The sequence below is a fragment of the Marmota marmota genome, unplaced genomic scaffold, assembly GCF_001458135.2.
Source record: "Marmota marmota marmota unplaced genomic scaffold, marMar, whole genome shotgun sequence".
NCBI classification, from domain to species: Eukaryota; Metazoa; Chordata; class Mammalia; order Rodentia; family Sciuridae; genus Marmota; species Marmota marmota.
The window spans coordinates 1251461-1274049 of NW_026000082.1; the positions used below are offsets into that span (position 1 = coordinate 1251461).

The 22589-nt window shown below is 34.2% G+C and overlaps 1 protein-coding gene across 7 annotated transcripts in view; it reads right to left on the minus strand.

The window, feature by feature from the left end:
- Positions 1-22589, minus strand: part of Pde4b (phosphodiesterase 4B) — a 523657-nt gene that overhangs the window by 336824 nt on the left and 164244 nt on the right. Inside the window, exon 1 of one of the 7 annotated variants that reach the window (XM_048815210.1) lies at positions 8280-8973. The exons of the other annotated variants lie outside the window; for them this stretch is intronic. Coding sequence (XP_048671167.1) covers positions 8280-8515 — 236 coding nt within the window. The 5' untranslated portion in view covers positions 8516-8973. Of the gene's footprint in view, positions 1-8279; positions 8974-22589 lie in introns of those variants that run through there. 7 annotated transcript variants of the gene reach the window in all.

The window sequence follows — 22589 nt, forward strand, 5'->3', positions numbered from 1 at the left end:
AAATACCACTCTTCATCTGAATCTTCAATCAAATATATATATTTGTGTGTGTGTGTGTATATATATATATATATATATATATATATATGCATATATATACATGTATAGAGAGAAAGAGATATATACAGAGATACAGAGAGATAAATATGTACAAATAATAATAATTAATAAATTAATAAATCTAAATAAAAGGTACTCAATGCACTAATCTTGCAACTTCTGGAAATTTTATATTTTCACTACCAGTGACCTCTCCTTGATCCACAGATATCTCTGTCCTCTTTCTTTATCCTGTTGCCATTGCTGGATATATTAGATGCACATGATTTTAACATTATCAACTATCTAGAAATTTCTGTAACTCTATCAAGCAGAGCTACACTGCTGTCTTCTTTCCCCCCCACTCATTTCTTTCTTAAACTTGTGGTTTTCAAGTACATGGAGATCATGGAATCCATGTAGGGATCCTCCGGAGTTCTCCAACTCTGTAGTTCTCCACGTGGCTTTGCTCAGACACGGGACAGGGAATAGAACATTGATGTTCGAACACTGATGTTCCAGAAAACAGAGTTTGAAAAAAGCTCTACTTAAAGTCACACCTTTGTTTCCAATCTGATCTTTTGCAATGAGCCTGAGTTGTAAGAAGGAGGAGGACAAGATAGCCTCTGTCTGAGAAAGAGTGTCACAGTCATTTTCTGTCACAAAGGTCTTGCGACACAGTCAGTCCTAGTCTCCCTCAAAGGCAAAATGCCTAAGTTCTAGCAAGAAGCAATCTAAGAGAGTCAACAAGTTACATTTTTTAATTTTTTAAATGCATTATTCATATAGAACCCTGTGTGTAGTTTAGGATATTGTATAATGTGTCAAACAATTTGTGTCAAACAAATTCCTAGGAGCAACAAAGGTTTCCAACCTACCAAATCAGAAAAAAATGATATGGAACCAAGTGAAAGTCCACACCTGATCATGTCTTTTCTAGAGGGTTAGGGTTAGTCATTCACACTTTCCTCCATCTGCAAGTCAAGGACTTTACTTCTAAGCCCAGGAAAATCCCATTAAAAATCTCACATTACTGAATCTATTGCTAGAATTAGTATTATAAATGTTGCATCAGTGCAAAAATGTAATTGAACATTCTAATATATAATATGTAAACACTTAGAAGTCAAAATAACAAATAGATTTCTTTGTTCACACTAACACTCAGACAGTTAATGAGAGATGCATAGTTTTCCTGAGCTGAAGCACCAACTGTGCTGTTTGATGCATGAAGAATAACCAAATAAACAATTCTTCAGTGCCATAGACAAATATTGACTTTATAGCACTACAGGCTAGGTAGTATGATTTGTACATGGTGGCTTAATTAAATAGGCTACCATGTAAAACACTTAGCCTCTAGTAAGATATTGTAATTAAATCTGCATCTGCAATATCATAGAACATAATATAAGAAGCAAGTTCGAGCAGTTCTACTGGCAGAAAAGGAACACAGCTATTAAGAGATGGATGACGTAAGGGAATGTTTGTAGAATTAGCATCAACTAAGCTTCCTTTCCTCCTCCTTCATATCAGACTAAAGGAAATATAATATAAAAATAAAGAGCCAAAAACAAGAACCATGTTCATGCTCTCTTTTATTTTCTTCCATAAATAATTTTTAAATACCAGCTTTTCTTATAGGTTCCTGGGATGTAGAAAACAGGACATAATCCATGCCCTCATTACAATTTGGCAGAGATATAGACAATAAAAGGAAAAACAATATAACAAAGAAGCATTGTGTAATGTATGTTCAGGTAAATATAAATGCCAAGAAGAAAAATAGAATAAAACACTAGAATGTGAAAATGTGCTATCTTAGTGGGGGGGGGGGTCAGAGGGAAGTAGTCATGACCTTGCTAGCTTGATATTGAGTAGAAGCCTGAATGGAAATATGAGTGAACCATGGCAACATCTGTGGTACTAAAGCCTCCCAGCAGAAGAAAGCCAGGTGCAAAGGCCCAGAGGTAGAAACACGCTTGGTTTGTTGAAAAATAGAAAGCCTCACATAGCTAGAAGACAAGGGATGAGGTCAAAGTCAGCCTGAGGCCAGACAATGTAGGGCCTTATAAACCTTGGTTAGCCTTTCAGATGCTTTTCTAAGAGTCTCTTAAATGCCCCAAGGAGAAAAACTGGGAGATAATGAAGAGGAAAGGATGCAAAATGAAGGCAAATAGGATTTTGCAAAAGGATCTTAGAATTTAGCAGTCAGGGGCTGGGGTTGTGGCTCAGTGGTAGAGAGCTTGCCTAGCATGCATGAGGCACTGGGTTCGATCCTCAGCACCACATAAAAATAAAACAAAGGTATTGTGTTCACCTTCAACTAAAATATAAATTTTTTTATAAAATAATTTAGCAGTCAGGCAGCAGGCAAGTTTCCTGGGCTTTGTTTCGTCCTAGGAGTTTTTACCATTACTTTACAAAGCCCTTTTAACAATAAGTATTTTAAAAATTCAATATATTGAGGACTTGAGGACACTAAAAGTCAAGGGAAATACCATTTATAGACTTACTGATAAAATTTTTGCCCTTATTAAAGTAACAGACTCAGGATATGAAGTACAGTTTTCTACTGGTATTTGATTTAAATTGTAGACTAAAATACTTCCTGTTTAAAAAAGAATAAAGAGGAACCTGCATTTAAAGTATAACTTAAAGCACTTCTAGTAAATTAAGACAGAGTTAATAGATAGGGTTTTCCCGAGATGTACCCATCCTCCTATGTACCTTTGCTGTGGTTGTTTGATACATGGGGCGGAGGCGGGGGGCGAGGTGGGGTAGCATACCAGACAGTCCTATGCAAAACATAAGCTGTAGGTGATAAATGCAAGGGATACCAAGTTCACATACTTTCCTCCCATTTACCATAAACAGTAATTTGTTAAGTCATGAAGAATGTCATAAGCACAGTTTCCAATTTTATGGGATTTACGATATAATTAGAATTCATTATCTCTCAAATGCACATTCTTCTTTCTCTCTTTGCCTCTCATCTCATCCTCCAATCCATTCTTCACTGTCTACAAAATACAGCTCCAAAGTAAAAACCATTTATGGCAACCCTTTCTCTCAACCTTGCAATCTCCCCACTGATGTTGGACTAAAGCCCCAAGTCTTGTCCCTGATATTGGAAGCCCAGAGTATGGCTCTGGTTGACTAGCACAGTCTTATTTTCTACATTTCTCACCTTACAATTTAGACCATAACCCCAGTAAGCAATGCCCACTTCCTCATACTTGGAGTATAATCTCAGTCTAGCCATTTACATTTTCTGTAACCTTGAGCAAATTACTTATATTCTCTAAGGTTCATTCCTTTGCCTATAAAACAGAAATAATAATACAGGTTCAGTCTCTCTAATCCAAAATTCCAAAATCCAGAATGCTCCAAATTCTGAAACTTTGGGGACACCAATATGATACCTCACACAAGCAGAAAATCTCACACCGTGAAATTTTGTTTCATGTATAAAATTATTTAAAATATTGTATAAAATTATCTTCAGGCTATGCATGTAAGATGTATATGAAACAGAAGTGAATTCTGTGTTTAGACTTGGGTCTATCCCTGAGATAGCTCATTATGTGTATGCAAATATTCCAAAATCCAAAAAAAAAATCCAATGTTTGGTTCCAAACATTTCAGATAAAGGATACTTAACTTGTAGTACATAATACATGGGCTTGCCATTGGTATTAAATGGGTAAATACATTTAGAACAATGTCAAACACTTTATAAGTGCTGAATAAATGAGAGCATTTGTAATTTATTTCCTTGCACTCCCTCCAACCAGGGGGGAAAAAAAAGCTGTTCCTGCCCACTCTTCTCTTGGAAAACTTCTATTCATTCTTCGAGAGCCCACATAAATGGCATCTTTTGTCTTCACCTTCCCTAACATATTGACTCATTTTCTAATGATAGTCATTTCTTCTGTGCTTAATGATATGTTGAACATTATACTTCAATAGCATTATTCACACTTCATTGATTAGTTATTAATGCATATGTGTCTTGTAGCTGGTATATGAACTCCTTGAAGGCAAAAGCTTCTTCTCTTTTTGTATCTTCTAAGAAGCCCAGAACAAGGCCTAGAGCATAGTGTGCTCTCAACCAATGTTTATCTTCAATCAATATTCAGTCAATATGTTTTCTTTTTATTCTCCTCCAATTACTCCAACTTCGTCATGCCACATATAAGTTCCTTTATAGTATAAATATAGCCTTAAACTTTAGGATATAAGCTAAAATACTTTTACATTCAAATATTAGGTGCAAAAGCACATTTCATGAACCTTTGTTAAAACAAGAAAAGATTTTCAAGATGTAGGAGAACTAAATGAGGGAAAGGAAAAAGAATACAAGCTTTTTCTCTCAGTCACTGCCAACTATCGCCAGCTACTCCCTGTATGTAAGCATGGACAGACAAAGGATGGTACTCATCCGTATATTTGCCCTTCAAGCACACTGTGGGCAGGTGTGCAGTGGGGCTAGGATGGAGTCAAGATCATCACCAGCAGCTTATCTCATGGAGAAGTGATGACTGAGGTTGGGACATGATTAAAGGAGGGAAGTTTGAAAGAGTTGGACACTGTGTAGCAAGTGCAAGGCGAAGCAGCTGGCTGTACAGCCCAGGTAGAATGGCTAGGAAGTTGTCACCTTTGATGTGGGGTTAGGGATAAATAATATTCTGACCTGAGAATTCCGTCAATAATCTCCTGACTCCCTATTTAGCAATGCAGAACATTCCATTAACACTTTTAGTGTACAACATGTTTTTTATTTATATATTGTCACATCCTGGAACAATGAATGTAGCATCCACTTTGGGGATTTCAAAGAAGAATTTAGAAATCTGGGTGGTGTTCAGAGTCAAAATAATGACTAATGGAACAGAAATACTTAGAAGAAGCTAAAGTAATTCAGAATACCTTTCATATCTGCAACATGTAATACTGGAAGAAACAAATTTGAAATATAAAACTTAAATGAGATAACACAAACATTTTGGTGAAAAACTTAAAATATACTAGATGTTGGAATACAATTAGCCCAAATCAGAATTTTTGCTCTTCATGTTCATAGCAAGGCTCAATTCTATAAGTTAAGTGAATAAAAAAGAAAATTCTAGGACCAGTTGATAATGAGTTTCAGACTCATGCAGGTTCTTACAAATCTTTTTTAAATATCTACTGAAGGGAGTGGAAATAGATTATATATTACATAAAAATTATATAGGTTAACATGAGGGAGGATTTTCCAATATCTAGACTATGAAATAGTAAAAGTGTATATGTACTAAGGAAGGATGCAGAAATGTTTTCTCTCCCATCCTAAAAGTAGAGCAGATTTCCCTATGTCAAAGATGGAGTAATTGTGGCTCTATCTAAGGGTAAAAGGAAGCTGTGAGATAATCACCCAAATCCCTTCCAGATTTGGGATTGTATAAATATTCTGATTTTAACAATACATTGAATATCTATGTTTCTTCAGATATTTTAAAAATAATCGCAGAGTTAGAATTTCACAAATGTTTCCCACATCTGCCGCCATTAGTCCATACTTCATAACTTGGGTTCTCAAACCAGGACTACACATTCATCTAACCAAAATATGAAATCTACAAATAAATCAAGATTTTTAAAAACTGTCTAGTGGGTTAAGATATAAACTGCATCCTCTGCATTGTTTAGCTTCATCATGAAAATTACTTTAATTTTGATGCTGGAATCAAAACAATCCAATTCCCTTAAAAGAAGCCTACTGTCTACTGTAAAGTAATAACATGTTTTTAGAGACTTCTAAGTGCATATCTTGGAATTTCTAACTTAAATGGATGGTTTGGAAAATACCAATCATTGATCATAAAAGGCTGGTTACACTTCTTCATGACAAAGAGGCAAAAAAATAAAGTACTTATGCTTTTATTTCCTTGTGTAACTATTTCATATGATATGCAAAAAAAGCAGCACATAACTTTTAATATTTGGAAAGAAATCATTCAAATAGATAAGATATATGTCTATTTTTCCAAAAAGAGATTTTTATTGCTTGCTTTATGAAAATTAATTTGAAAACTGTTAAGCACTTAGTCAGATATAAAACAATAGAAATAAATATAAAGGATGACTTAATCAGGAGCTGGAAGCAAACTGTGATAGAGCTTCACTAAGAAACATAAGAAGGGGAGTGTATGGTTGTGAGGAGAAAAAGGATGAAAATGAATCATAGTCATAACTGAAGTTATTTTATAAGTTCAATGATTAATGAATTCTTCAAGCCTATATTATGGTTCACTATACCAAAGTTATGTGCTTTCTTTTTTGGCAATTGTGGAAAATTTTGTTTTAACTCACCTAAAAGAGGATCATTTTATTAGCATAAGTTACCTCAAGATATCATTAAATTGTTCTTTTTGCAACTCGCAGCAAGAAAATTTGTATAATGCATGAGTAAAACTGGCTCTTTAATCATTCTAAAATTTGGGTTATTTTGAAAAGAAAAGAAACACCAGTATTTATAGCTCTCTGTTCCTAGCACATCAAAAAAAAATCTATTCTAAGAAAAAGAAAGGTCACATTATTATACTCAAGAATTGAAACTATCTTAAGGAAAATATTACCACAGTTTTAAAAAGATTTACCATCACTTAAGGGTTAAATATTCATTTGAGTAGTAAGGATATGCACATATTAATCAATTACATATTTTCTATATGTGTTTCTTTCATGAGAACTAATTATGAATACAGCTATTTATCTTACCCTATTCAGTTATACTACTTAACAAACTACTTGAAAATACACATCTTGTTAGGGGTAAAGTATGAGAAAAAGGATTTCTTTGAATCAGTACATATTTGTATTATAAACCTTCTCTTTCTACAAATGCTATCACCATTGGTAGGTTTGAAAAACTAATCACATGTTCTAAAATATTAAGATTTAATTCATCAAGAAGATGTTTAAAAACTCCCCAAAAAAGCAAATAGATACATAACAGTCCACAGTCAGAAAACAAGAATAACCATATCATATTTAGCCAAGTAAAGTACACATTGGCTAACCATGTGGTGTTCATCAAAAGCAAGCTACATCTTTCTATGGGTAACTTTAATTTGCCAATGTGCTATGCAGTAGATTAGGCAGATAAACATTTCAGATGAGTAGAAAACAATTCAAGTGAATATTAATTTTTGAAAATCAGATATCCTCAGTTTGTGATGCTGATTGGCAATCTAGTATGCAGACACAAAATCAATGTGTTAGAATTGCCTTTAAGAGGCACCAGATCCCTTTATTGCTATGGTCCCTGTTAAATAAAACTGAAGGACACATAATTAGTTTTGAAGGGTACCTTGATCTGAAAGAAAATATATCCTTCAAAGAAATCTGAAATGGCCTTGATTTTACAAGTCCAGGTTATTTAATTTCACTGTGCTTTTCCTTACATGACATTATCAGGCTGGTTTAAGAAAGTCATTCTACTGTATTTACATTTCTTACAGCACATATATTCAAGGTGGCAGGCTGGGTGCAATATTTACAGAGGGTTCCTGAATTTATTTACTTGGCATTTTCAAAACATCTGTAAATTTTAAGTTACTTTCTAAAACAACAGGTTCTTAAAGATAGCAGCAATTTGGAATCATAAATAAAAGTAATTAACTGTGCAATTCAGAAGTAGTAACTTAGTTTTCCTTTCCTTAAGTAGTGCAAAGATAAAAGTCAATAAATCAAAAACCCAGGGGCTTGTACACTATAAAATATGGGAATATTGTAGCTTAAGTTGGACTTTATGTATCATTTTAATAAATAAATTAGAACTAATATGAAAATATTCATTCTAGTACCCAAAATATACTATTACAAAATCATCAATAACCACAGAACAAACAAAAAAAGTCACCTATCACTTTAACAGAGTCTAAACAAAAATCTCACTTCTAAAAACTCCTTTATTACTGCATGACTCTAGAACTAGCTACATATTTTTATAAGCAGCAATTTTAAGGAATCACTACAGTTAGAGACACATTTTATTTGGAAACAGCAGGTAGCACCATGACAATTTAGCACACAGTGCATTTATGATTTCTTCAGCTGACCCGGTCTCCCCATTCATTTCACACTTGTGCTATTTGGAACAAAACTCAAAACGTTCCCATTTTCAACATTTCTAAACCACGGCTGCTAATGAATATGAAAAGCACTAGAGATACCTCTGTGTCCCGTCTTACCACGTATGAGCCACAGTGAAGCGACGACGCTGCCGGATGCTTTTATTCACCAGCAACTTTCTGAAAAAGCATGGTGAGTTCCTTGGCGAACTGCGTGGAGAAATTTTGGGAGATGTAGGTCTGTTTCCCGGTAGTCTTGGAAGCTCAAGTTCTAAGTGCATTTGCTCCTTGAAAGTCTTAATGCAAACCTCAGACTCAGAAGCAGTAAGTTCCTTTGAAGAATTTTTTGCTGTCATGTCTTGTATGGAGTGCTAGCTTTCACCATCCAAAGCAAACCCCTCAAACATAGCAGAGACACTGCTGTAGGTTAAAAGGCTGATAAGTCTGCAAACTCTTTAATTTGGGAAGCTGTGGCTCCAAGGTTGGAGCTGCTCAGAGCAAGAGCAGCATACTCGAAGAATGGCAAGTCAGGCTGTCACAAGGAGCTTTATCAGGCTGGCTTTGCCTCTGAAAATGCGCCAAAGTGCTTCCTATGTCAGTAGCCTCCTTGTGGATGAGGTTTGTCTGCAAGCTACACACTGACACTCACTGAATTCATTCAGCTGAATATATCAACTCATGAAATATTCATAAGGGCTCCTGATAAATCCTTTACATGTATTTTTTTAAATCTTATCAAATGAGCTGCATCCACTACCCGATAGTAAGCAAATCCCAGTTAGTCACCTAGTCACTTATTTGCACAAAGAACAGAACTAGAATCCCGTCCAGCATGTGAAATGTTTAAAGTCTTCATTCAGAATTATCTTGCTCTGTAATGCATACAACAGTAACTCCACCTACCAAATGCTATTGGCCCAAGATTATTTAAACAACTGCTCTCTGTTTCCCCCTTAAAAACATCCTCCATCTCTAAGATTTTTCACAAAATGTGTGAGGCTACTCTTCTCATCACAGTACGAACAGAATAAATCAAGGATTGTCAAAAAGCCTTGCTAAAACAGCCTTCTAAATTCCATTTCTGATTCAAAGAGCTCATTTGCTGATTTTTTTCCTCCCTTCTCTAAAAGATCCAGAACAGCATCAATATAAAAAATGTCAGTGAACAAGAAAACATTAGATTTGGTTCCTTCCCTCAAGGAATTTCAAGCCTAATTTTTATTCCAATAAACATTACTCTCATTCTTCTGTTTAAGCTCATTGTTGTCCACAGCAGCCACTCTATGTTGTGTATAAAGGCAAAGCTTCCACAACTGAACTGCAGGAAACAACTGAGAAAAAGAGTGCTCCCAGTTAAAGTGGGGAGTCCAAAGTGAGCTACCACATAAGTGTTGGTGAGTGTGCAGGTAGGCAGTTACATGCCTACTTGAAACGTGTGCACACTGTGTTCTCAAGGACTGTAAGTGACACATATGGACAGGGGAGTCCAAAATACATCTCAAGTCCAAACGCAGATCATTATAACTTGACATTTTATTTAGTACTGGCATGTAGCTTCTATACTTTAAAAAGCAAATTTACATAGAAACAATATATATCATGGTGCTTGAAGTTTCTGAATGTTGTGAAATGTCTATACCAGTAATGATTGTCACCAGGATCACCCTGATCTCAAATAAATCTGACAAAGCAGAATCGGGCTAGAAAGCAGGATTGAAAGGCAAGGGATGATTCATAGTACAATTTAGGTGAAAAAGGAAGACATTCATTTGCTCTACTAATGGGTAAGGTCTTCCACCCTCATAAAACCATTCATATATGTCAGATTATACTCTGGCTTAAAACATGCTAAATATCTCAAAGTCTAAGTAAGAGCAGATCATCACCTACACATAGGACAATCATCCCACACCAGAGCATGGGGAAGTGGTTCAAGCTTAATAGGAAAGGCTTAAACTTCCGGTTTTAACAGGCACTACCTTGGGAAAGCTTATCAATATTCATACCCCATTTAAATCAAATGTATGATATGTCAAGATCATTGTATTGCCTTGAGCAACTTTCCAATAATTAACTAAAATACATTATGAACAAAAACATAATCATGGAATTTTAGACTTGTGCTGAATCTTAGTGACCACCTAGTTCATCTCCTCATTCCAAAGCAAGGAAACAGTTAAGAGAACTAAGTGACCTATGCAAAGTCATACTGAGTTGATGTCACAACCAAAACTAAGACTCAGGTTTTCTGATTCCAAATTGAATGCTCTTTAATCCAATAACAAAGTTGTGATTTTGGCCAAACAGACCCTAGTGTATATTGTTTTAATATATGGAAATATTTTAACTGTCCTATTTGAGAAGACATGTTGTTAATAATATCATGGGAGAAGATATGGCTGATGCTACCTACTATTTGCTGTATTATGAAAAGTCAATTTGACACTCATCCCCAACAAAAATAGGACTGAAAATTGGGACATATTCTGCTATTACTTAAATTGATTTATTAATAAAAATAAAATGGCAATTTTAACTCACTAAAGCTACTTTTCATATTTACTTTTCAAAGCTGCCAAAATACAGTGAGCATTTTAGGGATTTCTTTCCAAAAATGTTATGGCAAATGTCACAATGCAGATCTAGTTATATGTAGAAACTGGGGTTCATAACAGAAAATGCTGATATAAACTTACCAAAAGCAAAATAACAGTGCCATTATATACCTTGCCATCCTTATTGCCAATTCATGAGATATTGTGTGACATTCCACATCATTGTTTCCACCTTACATCCTATACCAATGTCCCAGTTAAAGATGATTTTAGAATCATCCTAAGAACTAAGGTTCTCACAAATATGGAAAGTCCACTAACCCTAATTCTAAAAAATATTCAGGAGTATCAAAGAGAGTTCACTGAAATATAAAATTAATAAGATAGTGCAAAAATCTGAATTCTTTATCACTGATGGGAAGAAAAAAAATGCATGTAGACAGGTAAATGCATGAAAGTTTGTTTCCCGAATCAAAATGCCAAAGTTGGGGGGCAGGGGAACATAGTCAAATGCTAATGTCAAAAATGAGTCAATAAGGCAAGAAGAAGGAGATGCTAAGAAAAAGTAAACAAAAGCACAGTAAAAGAAAACTGCCTGAAATTTTTAGCAAAAAATACTATTTTGAAGAGAACGGGACAGAAAACAAATACAGTTTATGGGCCCCTGTGTAGTATCCAGGAAGGAGCTAACAAGTAAAGCGAAAAACCTTCCTGTCCATATATAATCCTTGGCACTTGTCACTTCAAAAGGAGGAATGAATAATTCTCAATTTATCAGTGTACAAATATTTGCCTGATGAATTATTTGAGAATTCTAACTATAGCTATGCCTTAATATTAAATAATGAAAATTCCAATATCCATCTTCTATCAAAGCAATAAGAATCAAGAATTTATCATAGTAAAATAATATTAAAATTTTAAATGAAATTATAGAGTCAATAACAATCAAATAATGTATTACTAACAAATATTATGAAGATTGAAAACATTCCATTTTGCTAAATTGAAAAGGAAAGCCAATTAATTATAAGCAAAGACAATTATAAATTTGTAGTAAGAACATAATATTATGGTTTAAAATGTTTTTAAAAGTCAACAGCTTTGTAATAAAATCAGTTAAGATGAAAATAATTACATTCTCTTTATATTTAGTATCCATTGAACTTTAAAGATTGACCTGCAATACCTTTTCTCTGAGTTGGAATTTTTCAACTCTCATAAAACTGTAGTTTGTAATGATATTTTACCTGCGTAACACTGACTTCAAAATAACATTACTCTCATGTACTGCAAATGCAAAGCAGGATATTTGAGAAGACAGAATTCATTCAGAAGTTTCTAAAAAAGGGAGTAGATTTAAGACTATCAATATTAACAAGTAAATTATTAATGATATCATTATTTCACTATCTAGTTCCTTTTTGCTAAAATAAATATCATCTGAGTACTGCCATGAGGCTCTATTCAATTAAAGACACTTAAATGCCCTTTCTTCAGTCAAAGGCAATGTAATGAGTATGAATGAACACCAGCCACCATATAAAACAAATACATGGCTTTACACATCACCGCAGATCACAACTTCTCCCAATTTTTCTATTTCAGTTTTAAGAAACTGAGCTAAAGGATTATTCTAATATGATTGATGTTACATAACATCAACTGAATGAAAATAGTTATTTAGACATCTCGGGAAAACATATTAACTGAGAAATCTCAAGAATGAAAGGGATAATGGGGCTGGCAGTATTGCTCAGTGGTTGAAACCTGGCCTCACTCAAAGCCCTGGGTTGAATCTCCCACTATCTGCTCCCACAATAAAGGGTTATGGAGATATAACTTACATTTAGTATAGACCTACTGGGTATAGACATGCAACAAGCATTCCAAGAATTGTTTTCATTTGACCTTCCTAAACATCTCAGACAAACACAGTTGAAATTGTTTATTTGACTTCTTTATATTGTGAGAACCTTCAGGGTTGGGCTGAGTCTGTATTTCTAGTATGTGAGACAGTCTGGCAGACAGCAGGCATTCAATAGCTATTGAATGTACATTATTTTGTCCACTTTCAGATAAGAACAACAAAATAAAAAATTATATAGCTATTAAGGAGTTGATGCAATAGTCAAACCCAGGTCTTCCCACTTTTATTATAACATCCATTCTGTTATACTGCACCAATGCTACACAATATTGTCATAAGAGAACACCACTAATGGGACAGGCAAGGAAACATACACTCCCAGAGCGCTCTAGTCAGACCACTGGCAGTTTATCTTCACAAGAACTAGGTGTCCTGAGTCTAACAATATCTACCATACTGTCTTTATAAAATGATGTGAATGCTTCACATTTATCCATATGATGCTATGGAATCACTCATCATTAGTGAATTGGCGCTCCAAAAAAAAAAAAAAATCACTTACAACCTGCACCACTTGGTAATGATACCTGATTCCTAGGGAAGAGGAGGGAATCCTGTATGTAGATGCTTAAGCATGATGACATGTTTCTTAGAAATTGTAGTGTCAGGAAAGAACTGCCCATTCAAAACCCTCCAGAGATGCCTCAAAACTCAGTGGAATAGTCACAAAATAGTCCTTGGGGACCAACATGGGCCTTCCCATCCCCATCTGAAGTACCCCTCTGACTTAACCTCCTTCCACTCTCTCAAGCTCACTCTGCCCCAGCCATACTGACCTTGTTCACTGAACATGTTGTTCAAACATCCTTTTCCCCAAGACATCTGCATGGTTTACTTCCTCATCTTCTTCCAACATTTGCCTAAATAGTACTTTCTTCATGAGTCCTCACACAGTCACCCTCTTTAAAACTACAATCTCCCCTATTGTGCTTTATTTTCTCAATAGTATTTGTCACCATATATAAGATAATAAATATCATTTAATTACTTGCTAATAGTCTGTTTAATTCCCTTAGAATTTAAGTTTTATAAGGGAAACGACTTTTTTGTTCACTCATTTCTATAGTCCTAACTCCAGAATAGTGCCTACCCCATAGTAAGTATTTAAATTAATACCTTGAATGAGTAAATCACTGATCTTCTCCATGAAGAACAAAAGGGAGGGGGCACCAAACAAAACTGGATAAAAATCACTTTCTCCAATTATAGCAAGAGATAATGTTTATCATTTTAACTATCTTTTTAAAATTATTATTGTTGTTATTCACATCCTTACTGTAGTGCACAAGTAGAATATGGGTGTTGTGATCTATTCATTAGGTGGTATACTAGTAGGATAGATTTGCCAAACTCTCTCCTCATAGTGCCTTCTGGTATTGGCAGAGTAATTAGGTGCTTCTTTCACAAAGCACATTCTGAGAAGGAAGATCATGTAGAAGAAAAATGCTAAGGAAGTTCCTCTCTTTGTTTCCTAGGTCATTGTTAACATCAAGTTATATTAGCAAGGATGAGTCAGATCCTTAAATGCAAGGAGAGAAACTGTTCCCATGGTAGGTATTTTAAAAACTGTACCAAAGTGGGTACTCCAGTTCCCAAAGATAATACCAGCCTGTCAGCAAATTGCCTAAGAGGGTGATTTCAAATGAATAAAATATCAAGGACAAAGGCATTCAATGTTAGAAACAAAGTCATATTTGGGAAAACCTCTTTTTCTAACATGAGCTTTTATCTTTCCAGTAGGTTCTATCGTTCTGCAGTCTTCTATGAATTAGGTAAGAAAAGAATGGTGCAATATTGATCCGTCATTAAAGATTTCAAAGGCAAATAATTACATAATTATAATTAACTGTGATGCTACGAAGATTATAGAAAGAGTGTACCCACATATGAAAATGAAATGAAATTAAAACCATTCCATTACTCCTGAAAAGAGAGTATGTAGGGATTTGTTTCATATTCACATTTGCAAACTATTTCACAGCAATAAGATTGTCCTAAATTAATATTTTAATGACTTTTTAAATGGTACATAACATAACAATATTTCAAAAAATGCTTCAGAAATAGTGAGTCAGATCAAAATTGCCTCACTTAATGTCAATATTTGTTTATTCACTGCATAGATTGCTAATTTTTGTAGTTATTTTTATTCTAATTTGTTATATATGACAGCAGAATGCATTACAATTCATATAATACATATAAAGCACAATTTTTCATATCTCTGGTTGTATACAAAGTATATTCACATCATTCGTGTCTTCATACGTGTACTTAGAGTAATGATGTCCATCTCCTTCCACCATCTTTTCTAATTTTAAATATGTTTATATTAGAAATCTTTGTTTGTTTGGGGCTGGGGTTATGGCTCAGCAGTAGAGGGCTCGCCTCACACGTGCAAGGTCCTGGGTTCGATCCTCAGCACCACATAAAAATGAATAAATAAAGTTATTAAAAAAAGGAAAAGTAAAATGTCTGTTAAAAAATATTTTAAAAAAAGAAATATTTGTAAATCCAGTAGCATCAGTGATGATGGCTTGCTGGTTTATAATGAAGAAAATAGAATTTTTTTCTATCAAGACTTTCCATGAAATCCTAAAATTAAGAAGTAACTCTAATTGCATGTAAATATTTCATATCACTAAAACAATGCAATATTAGCATATTTAAAATCATATTGAGATATTTTTATTGGTTGTTCAAAACATTACAAAGCTCATGACATATCATCTTCCATACATTTGATTCAAGTGGGTTATGAACTCCCATTTTTTACCCCAAATACAAGTTGCAGAATCACATCGGTTACACATCCACATTTTTACATAATACCATATTAATGACTGTTGTATTCTGCTACCTTTCCTATCCCCTACTATCCCCCCTCCCCTTCCCTCTCATCTTCCCTCTCTACCCCATCTGCTGTTGTTTAATTCTCTCCCTTGTTTTTTTTTCCCCTCACAAACTCTTATATGTAATTTTGTGTAACAATGAGGGTCTCCTTCCATTTCCATAGTTTCCCTTCTCTCTCCCTTTCTCTCCCCCCACTCGTCTCTGTTTAATGTTAATCTTTTCCTCATGCTCTTCTTCCCTGTTCTGATCTTAGTTGCTCTCTTTATATCAAAGAAGACATTTGACATTTGTTTTTTAAGGATTGGCTAGCTTCACTTAGCATAATCTGCTCTAATGCCATCCATTTCCCTGCAAAATCCATGATTTTGTCATTTTTTAGTGCTGCGTAATACTCCATTGTGTAAAAGAGCATACTATAGGGATACTGCCACATCAATGATCATAGCAGCACAATTCACAATAGCTAGACTTTGGAATCAACCTAGATGCCCTTCAATAGATGAATGGATATTGAGATATTTTGTATGTAAGCATGCTAAACTTTATAGCAAAGACTTTTAAAAAGAATATATTTTAGAACACTTCCTTGATTACATTTTCATCTTTGTTTTGTTTCAATTTATCATGAAATAAAACTGACCATATTCTTACTCTCAATACACTGTTCTATGAAATCTAACACAGGTGTGGATTCATGCAATCACTACCACAATGAGTATGTAGAGTAGTTATTTCATCTCCAAGAAACCTTTCTCCTGTTACATCTTCATATTCACAATCTTCTGTCACCCCTAATTCCTAGAAACCCCCACCTGTTCTCTATCGTAACACTTGTACCTTTTCAATAGTGTCAGCTAAATGGAATCATACAATATTTAAGCTTTTGAGACCATCTTTGTTCACTCAGCACAATGTCTTCGAATTTTCAAATTTATTATTAGTTCACTAATTTTTATTGCCAAAATGCATTTCATTGTCTGGGTGTGCCACAACTTGTTCAGTTATTCACCCACTGTTTTCCAAAATGATTATAATATCATTTTGCATTCCTACTAACTATATTAAGGCTCTGGTTGTTCTACATGTTTACCAACCCTTCTTCTTGATAATATTTTTAGTGATTCCAATAGATGTACAGTGGTATTTTATATGGGTGTTATTTTTTGTTTCCCTAATGGCTAATATTAATCATCCTTCTATGTGCCTACTTGCTCTCTGTATATCCTCTTTGGTTAAATATCCATTCAAGATTTTAGCCCAGTTTTCAAATTTTGTTTCTGAGTCTTCTCTCCCAATCTGCCTATTAGTGGTAACACAAAAAATTCTCAAACAGTTATACTTTACATTGATCCCCAAACTTAAAGCTATACCTAGAAGTATAGTCAGAATGGAACCTATTACCCCTATCTTAACATTAGAACCAAACCCTTAATAGATTAATATCAGTAAGAAAAATTATGAAATTTCCAAATTGGTTTTATAGTTATAACTCTTTTCATTAACTCTCTTCTCAAAACCTCATTGTTTATAACCTTGATGTTATTATTTGCTTAATTTGTAGGTATTGCATCTTGAACCACCAAGGGTCATTTCCTAATGCTTACTTCTGCTGTGATTAATCCTCAATGCTACTGAGAAATGATATTACTGATGAACAATACAAGGTTTAGTGCCATTTGTAGTTATTTAGTGAGAACCCCTTCTAGCAGTGGACTCCAATTGCCTCATAATTTGTATCTCTTCTCCTGACGGCTTTCCAAAGCAACAGTCTCCTTTCTTCATTGCTGTCATGATGTCATGATAATGCTTCAAAATATAGAAGTCTAAAAGGAACATCTCTGTTTTCTCCTCCTCCTCATTTTATATTTCTAATAATTTATACATTCTTCAAACATACTTACTGAATAGACACCTTGTGCCAAGAACAGGATTTCTATTTCTTTAGAAAGCCAAGTTTTTGCTTGAAGTTTGCATATTTGTTACTAAACATAAAATCAAAGTCTTATAAAGCTTTATGAAATTTCTATTATAGTTGACTTGATCAACTTTCCCACATAACATTATTGTCAGTTACCTTTTTTGTTTATTTCACATTTGATGATACACACAGAATAAATCTCCATTGGAATGCTTAGTATACCACTTAAAGAAAGTAATTGCTTTCTGACATGTACATGCCTCACAAAAACTCTATGCCCTTAGTGTAAGGACCACAATTTATTCTTCTGTGTTAGCTGATTTTTAAATAAAATATAGCTTAATTTGATTTTTAAAAAATCAAAATGATATCACATGAGAGATATTTTACACATACCCTATTAGTACAAATTTAAAGTCTGGCAATTTTAAGTGTTGGCAAGTCTGTGGCACAATGAGGTCTTATAAACACTAGTTACATGTGCTATGGTCACTTTGGAAAACAACTTGACACGATCTAGTATAGTTGAGACTTCATTTCTCTTAGGACTCTTAGGAATATGTCTTAGAAACACTCATGAGCACCAGGTGTCAAGTTCAAGGCAGTACTGTTTATATTAACAACAAACTGAATACAAATTAATTGTTCACCAATAGGAGACTGGACAACTCAATTGTTACATATTCATAAAACGACTGCAACAATGAAAAATTAATCAACTGTATAATTGAATCTCAGAAATTTAACATTGAAATGAAATATGTTATTTTAATAAACTTGGAAAATAATTGTTTAGTGATACATAAAAGTATGGTAAATTATCAACAGCAGGAAAGGGATGATAACTGGTAATGGTTGCCTTATAACTTTTTTATCATAAATTATTTCATACATATCTAAAATACGTTGTTCATGATAAATGAATATTTTAAAACACAGGAATATGAATGAACATTAGGTATTCATTTATTGAGCTGGTCTCAGGAACACTATGTTGAGTAAGCTAGACCGATCTCTGCCCTCATGGTACTCACAGTATAATGGCAGAATTATCACAATCCAATTCTAATCATAACTATGAACCTATTTGCCACCTTATTCAACTGCTCATCTTTTAAAGGAGACCAACAACGAATTATCTTTTGTCTCAGTAATTGGGTCCTTCTCCCTTTCATGTGGATTATCCTCATTCTAACTATCCTACAAAATTAAATATGGAGATATTCTTATTCTGAATTTCTGCATTTCTTTTCATTAGTCTACCCTGTCAGTCCCTATTCTTTGCTCATAGTTAGACCTTTGACTTTTCAAAAAATATCAAAGGAATGTAAATACCCATCCAATGACACATACCAATAATTTTTTTTAAAAAAATGAACAAACACATAAAACATCCATCTATTTTACCTCTCCCTGAATTCTAACTGGAACAAAGGTAAGGTTCTGCATAGTTTTAATTGTAATTAACAAGTTGGTTTTTCTTTATATTGAACAGAATTTTGACTCCAAGTAATGTGTCCTCACTGGTCGCACAGTTCTACCACCTGGAATTACAATGAATAAGTCACATAAGCCCTTCAAAAATGTGCTCTAATATCTTCTTTTTCCATCATAAATAGGTATATCTCTTCCACTATTCCTAGGTCACATAGTTTAGGTAACCCTCATAAAAGGCTGAACTTCTGATATATACAATAGTAGTGGGGGGAGGGCATATTAGTTTGCTGAGACAAGGACTATAATAACAAAGTGAAGAATACTGTGTTGCTTAAACAACAGAAATTAATTATCTCACAGTTCTGGAAGCTGAACATCCATGAGAAGGTATTGACCAAATTGGTTCCTTCGGTGCATTGTAAGGGTAATAATCTGTTTCAGCCCTCTCTCCCTGGTTTTATAGATGGGTGCTTTCTCCATATGTCTCTTCACATTATCTTCCCTCTATGCATGGCTCTGTATCTGAATCACATCTTTTTATAAGGACATCAGCCATACTGAATTATTACCAACCATAATGACTTCATTTTTAACTTGATACTCTCTGTAAAGATCTGTTCTGATGGGTTGGGGGCTTAAAACTTTGTGTTAGTTGGTGTTCTGTTTGTTCCCATAACAAGTATTGGAGTTAAACAACTTACAAAGGAAGAGGAAAGGTTACATAAATATATTGAAATTTTCCAAATCTTCAAGTTCTGGTTAATTTTTTATTAACAGTACCTCTTTGATCTGTCTCTCCATATTTGACTATAATCACCAAAGAGAAAACAGAATTTATTTGCAACACTTTGTTCAGAAATCTCTTCAGCTAAATATCAAGTTCATCACTTTTAAGTTCTGTTTTCTGAACCAAACAAAGCAAAACAAATAAACAAAACCAAAAATACAATTAGGCCAGTTATTTTCCACTTTCTAACAAGGATCGTCTTCCTCCAGTTTACAATGAGATGTTTCTCATTTCCTCCATAGACCTCATCAGAAATACCATAAACATTCATATTTCTATCAATTGTCTCCTAAAGGCATTCTAGAACTTTTCTACCAAGCACTTCAAATCTCTTCCAGTCTCTGTGCATAATCAAATTCCAAAGCCATTTCTATAATTTAAAGTATTTGTCATACTAGAACCCTACTACTTCTGGTAGTATCAGAGATGAAGTGACTTAAACAACAAATATTTATTGACTCTGAGTTGTAGAGGCTAGAAAGCTAAAAATGAAGAGATGAGCAGAGTTGGTTCTTTCTGAGGAAAGGATCTGATCCAGCCCTTTCCCAAAATGAGGGAGGAATAAAGGAGGCAGAAGGAGAAAGAGAGCCAGCTGAGGAATAAGATATGATAAATAGTATTTATTGAGAATTTTCTATGTATAAGGCACTTTATATACATTATGATCATATTAAATTCAAAACATACCTTTGAAGCAAATAATCTACCCTGTACAGATGGAGCAATTGAATTACAAAGTTCCAACAAATTATCCATGGTCACCTAGTTAATAAGGATTAGAACCCAAGGCCATTGAACTCAAAACATCCACTTTAATCCACTCTATGTCATTGAAAAGGAAAAATGAAAAAATAAATAGATATTCTCTCAACAAAAATATAACCCACCATATTAAAAATCTGTTAATTATAATTGTTATATCCTGAAACTAGAACCCCTATGTGTCTTCATAAATGCCATATTTTAGTACATCACAAAGGAATTTGAATATTTGACAAAATTTGTTTTACCCAGGAAGTAAACTAATTTTATTAATGAGTTATTTTTTAAAAAATAATTTTGTCTGAATGCTTTTTATGTCAGTCAAGTCAGTTTTGGAAGAGAAGATATTGGCTTAGTGTGCCTTAGCACTTTATTAATTTGTAGTTCAAAATTAAAATTCATTTGACTTTCTTGTGTTAAAATATAAAAATTTTCTTATGTGCCTCCTTCACTTTCTTTCTTATCTTCAGTATTAGGGATAGAAATACAGTCTTATGATTCTATTCTAGCTTCTTTTACCTTCTAATAGACAGTCTAGAAATTTATATTTGAGTACTCTGAGGTTAAGTACGTAATTCTCATGACTATCATTACTATGAACAGTGATCTGATGTGAAATCTACACAGGTTTTGCAAATGCTAGGCTGGAAATTGATACAATTTGATTTGTGCTCCATTAGTTACAACAATATTTTCATTTTATTTTTGGTAATTTAGAAATGTTTGAGGTAAGAGACTACAGTATTAATAATTCTACTTTTGTTTTATCTCTAAAATTTTCTCCTTATTTTGATGAACTCTTATAAGAAGGTGCCAATTCACATCAACCACCAAAGTAATATACATAGACTCTAATTCCTCCTTCCTATCTCTGCCTAGCACCATTTCTGGGTTTAATTTTCAGGATTTCCTGACACATATCGAGATTTGTTGGTATAGCATCCATTAAAATAAACGGACACTACTTGTTATATACTGCAGCCAAAATTTTTTTCACTTCATTAAAATGTGAACAAAGTCCAAGTACAGCACATTGAGAACATAAATGAGAATCACATGAAGTAAAAAATGAACACCAACATTCCCCCCTTATAAAAAGGGATTCATATTCCAAAATCACTGCCTATGATTACAGTTGTGGATTCCATCAGATTCTTACAGCTAAAGAAATGTGCCTTCTCGGGCAGAGGTCCAAATCTCTGAATCGTGACAACAACAGCTGAAGACTAAAGATAGACAGTCAAAACACCATTTTCTGTACATTTTCAGTTGTTAAAAAAGCAGTTACAGTACATTATGTGTGAAGTATATTGTTTTAACTCTGTGATGGTTCTACTGGGAGCAAGATTTATGACAGAAAATATTGTTCTATGCCTTTACACGTAGTTTTTAAAGTGGCCATGGGTCTTCTTTCTTAACGTGTTATTTTCAAATGCATTTTATAACAATGTGTATAATCATTATCAACAGAAAATCCTCATTTTTAAAAAGAGCTGCATTTACATGTGGCCCCTGTCACATGACCAAGCATACATACTCCTCAGGGGATATTTGCTTTTACCCCTACCTGGAAAATACTTTCTCTAGATATTTCTGTGGTTCCCTCCCTTATTTCCTTCAAGTGTATTCTCCTCAGAAAGGTTGTCCCTAAAGATATTATGTGAAATAGCACCCCCATTCTCCTTACCTTAGCCTTTTCCTCTGACAGCTACAATCACTCTTAGGCATTGCTATGGTCTGGCACATCCACTGGAATAAAAGTCCCTGAGCATGGACACCTTTAAGATTTTACTTACCACTTACTCCAGCACCTATAGCAGTGCCTGGCATATGGTAGGTGTTCCGTAAACATTTGCTTAATAAAGAAGAGTCACAAAGTTTGCCTGCAAAAGCTCTGGGCTACCGTAAAGCACCATCTGCCTCATTCTCAGTCACTTCAACCAAGTTCCTAGGCAATTTCATTTTTATAGCCACTGAGAAGAGATGTGGAAAGATGCACTCAGAATAACAGACCATAGGCAAGGATAAGCCTTGTCTTAAATTTACCACTGCTGGGGTTCTATTGAAAGCCTAACCACTTTAAGCCACCACTGCTGGGGTTTCATTGAAAGCCTAACCTTCCATAAGCAGAGACATACTACAATTCTCTTTTCCTTAGAGGAAGAGAGACTGAAGGCAAAGCAGACAT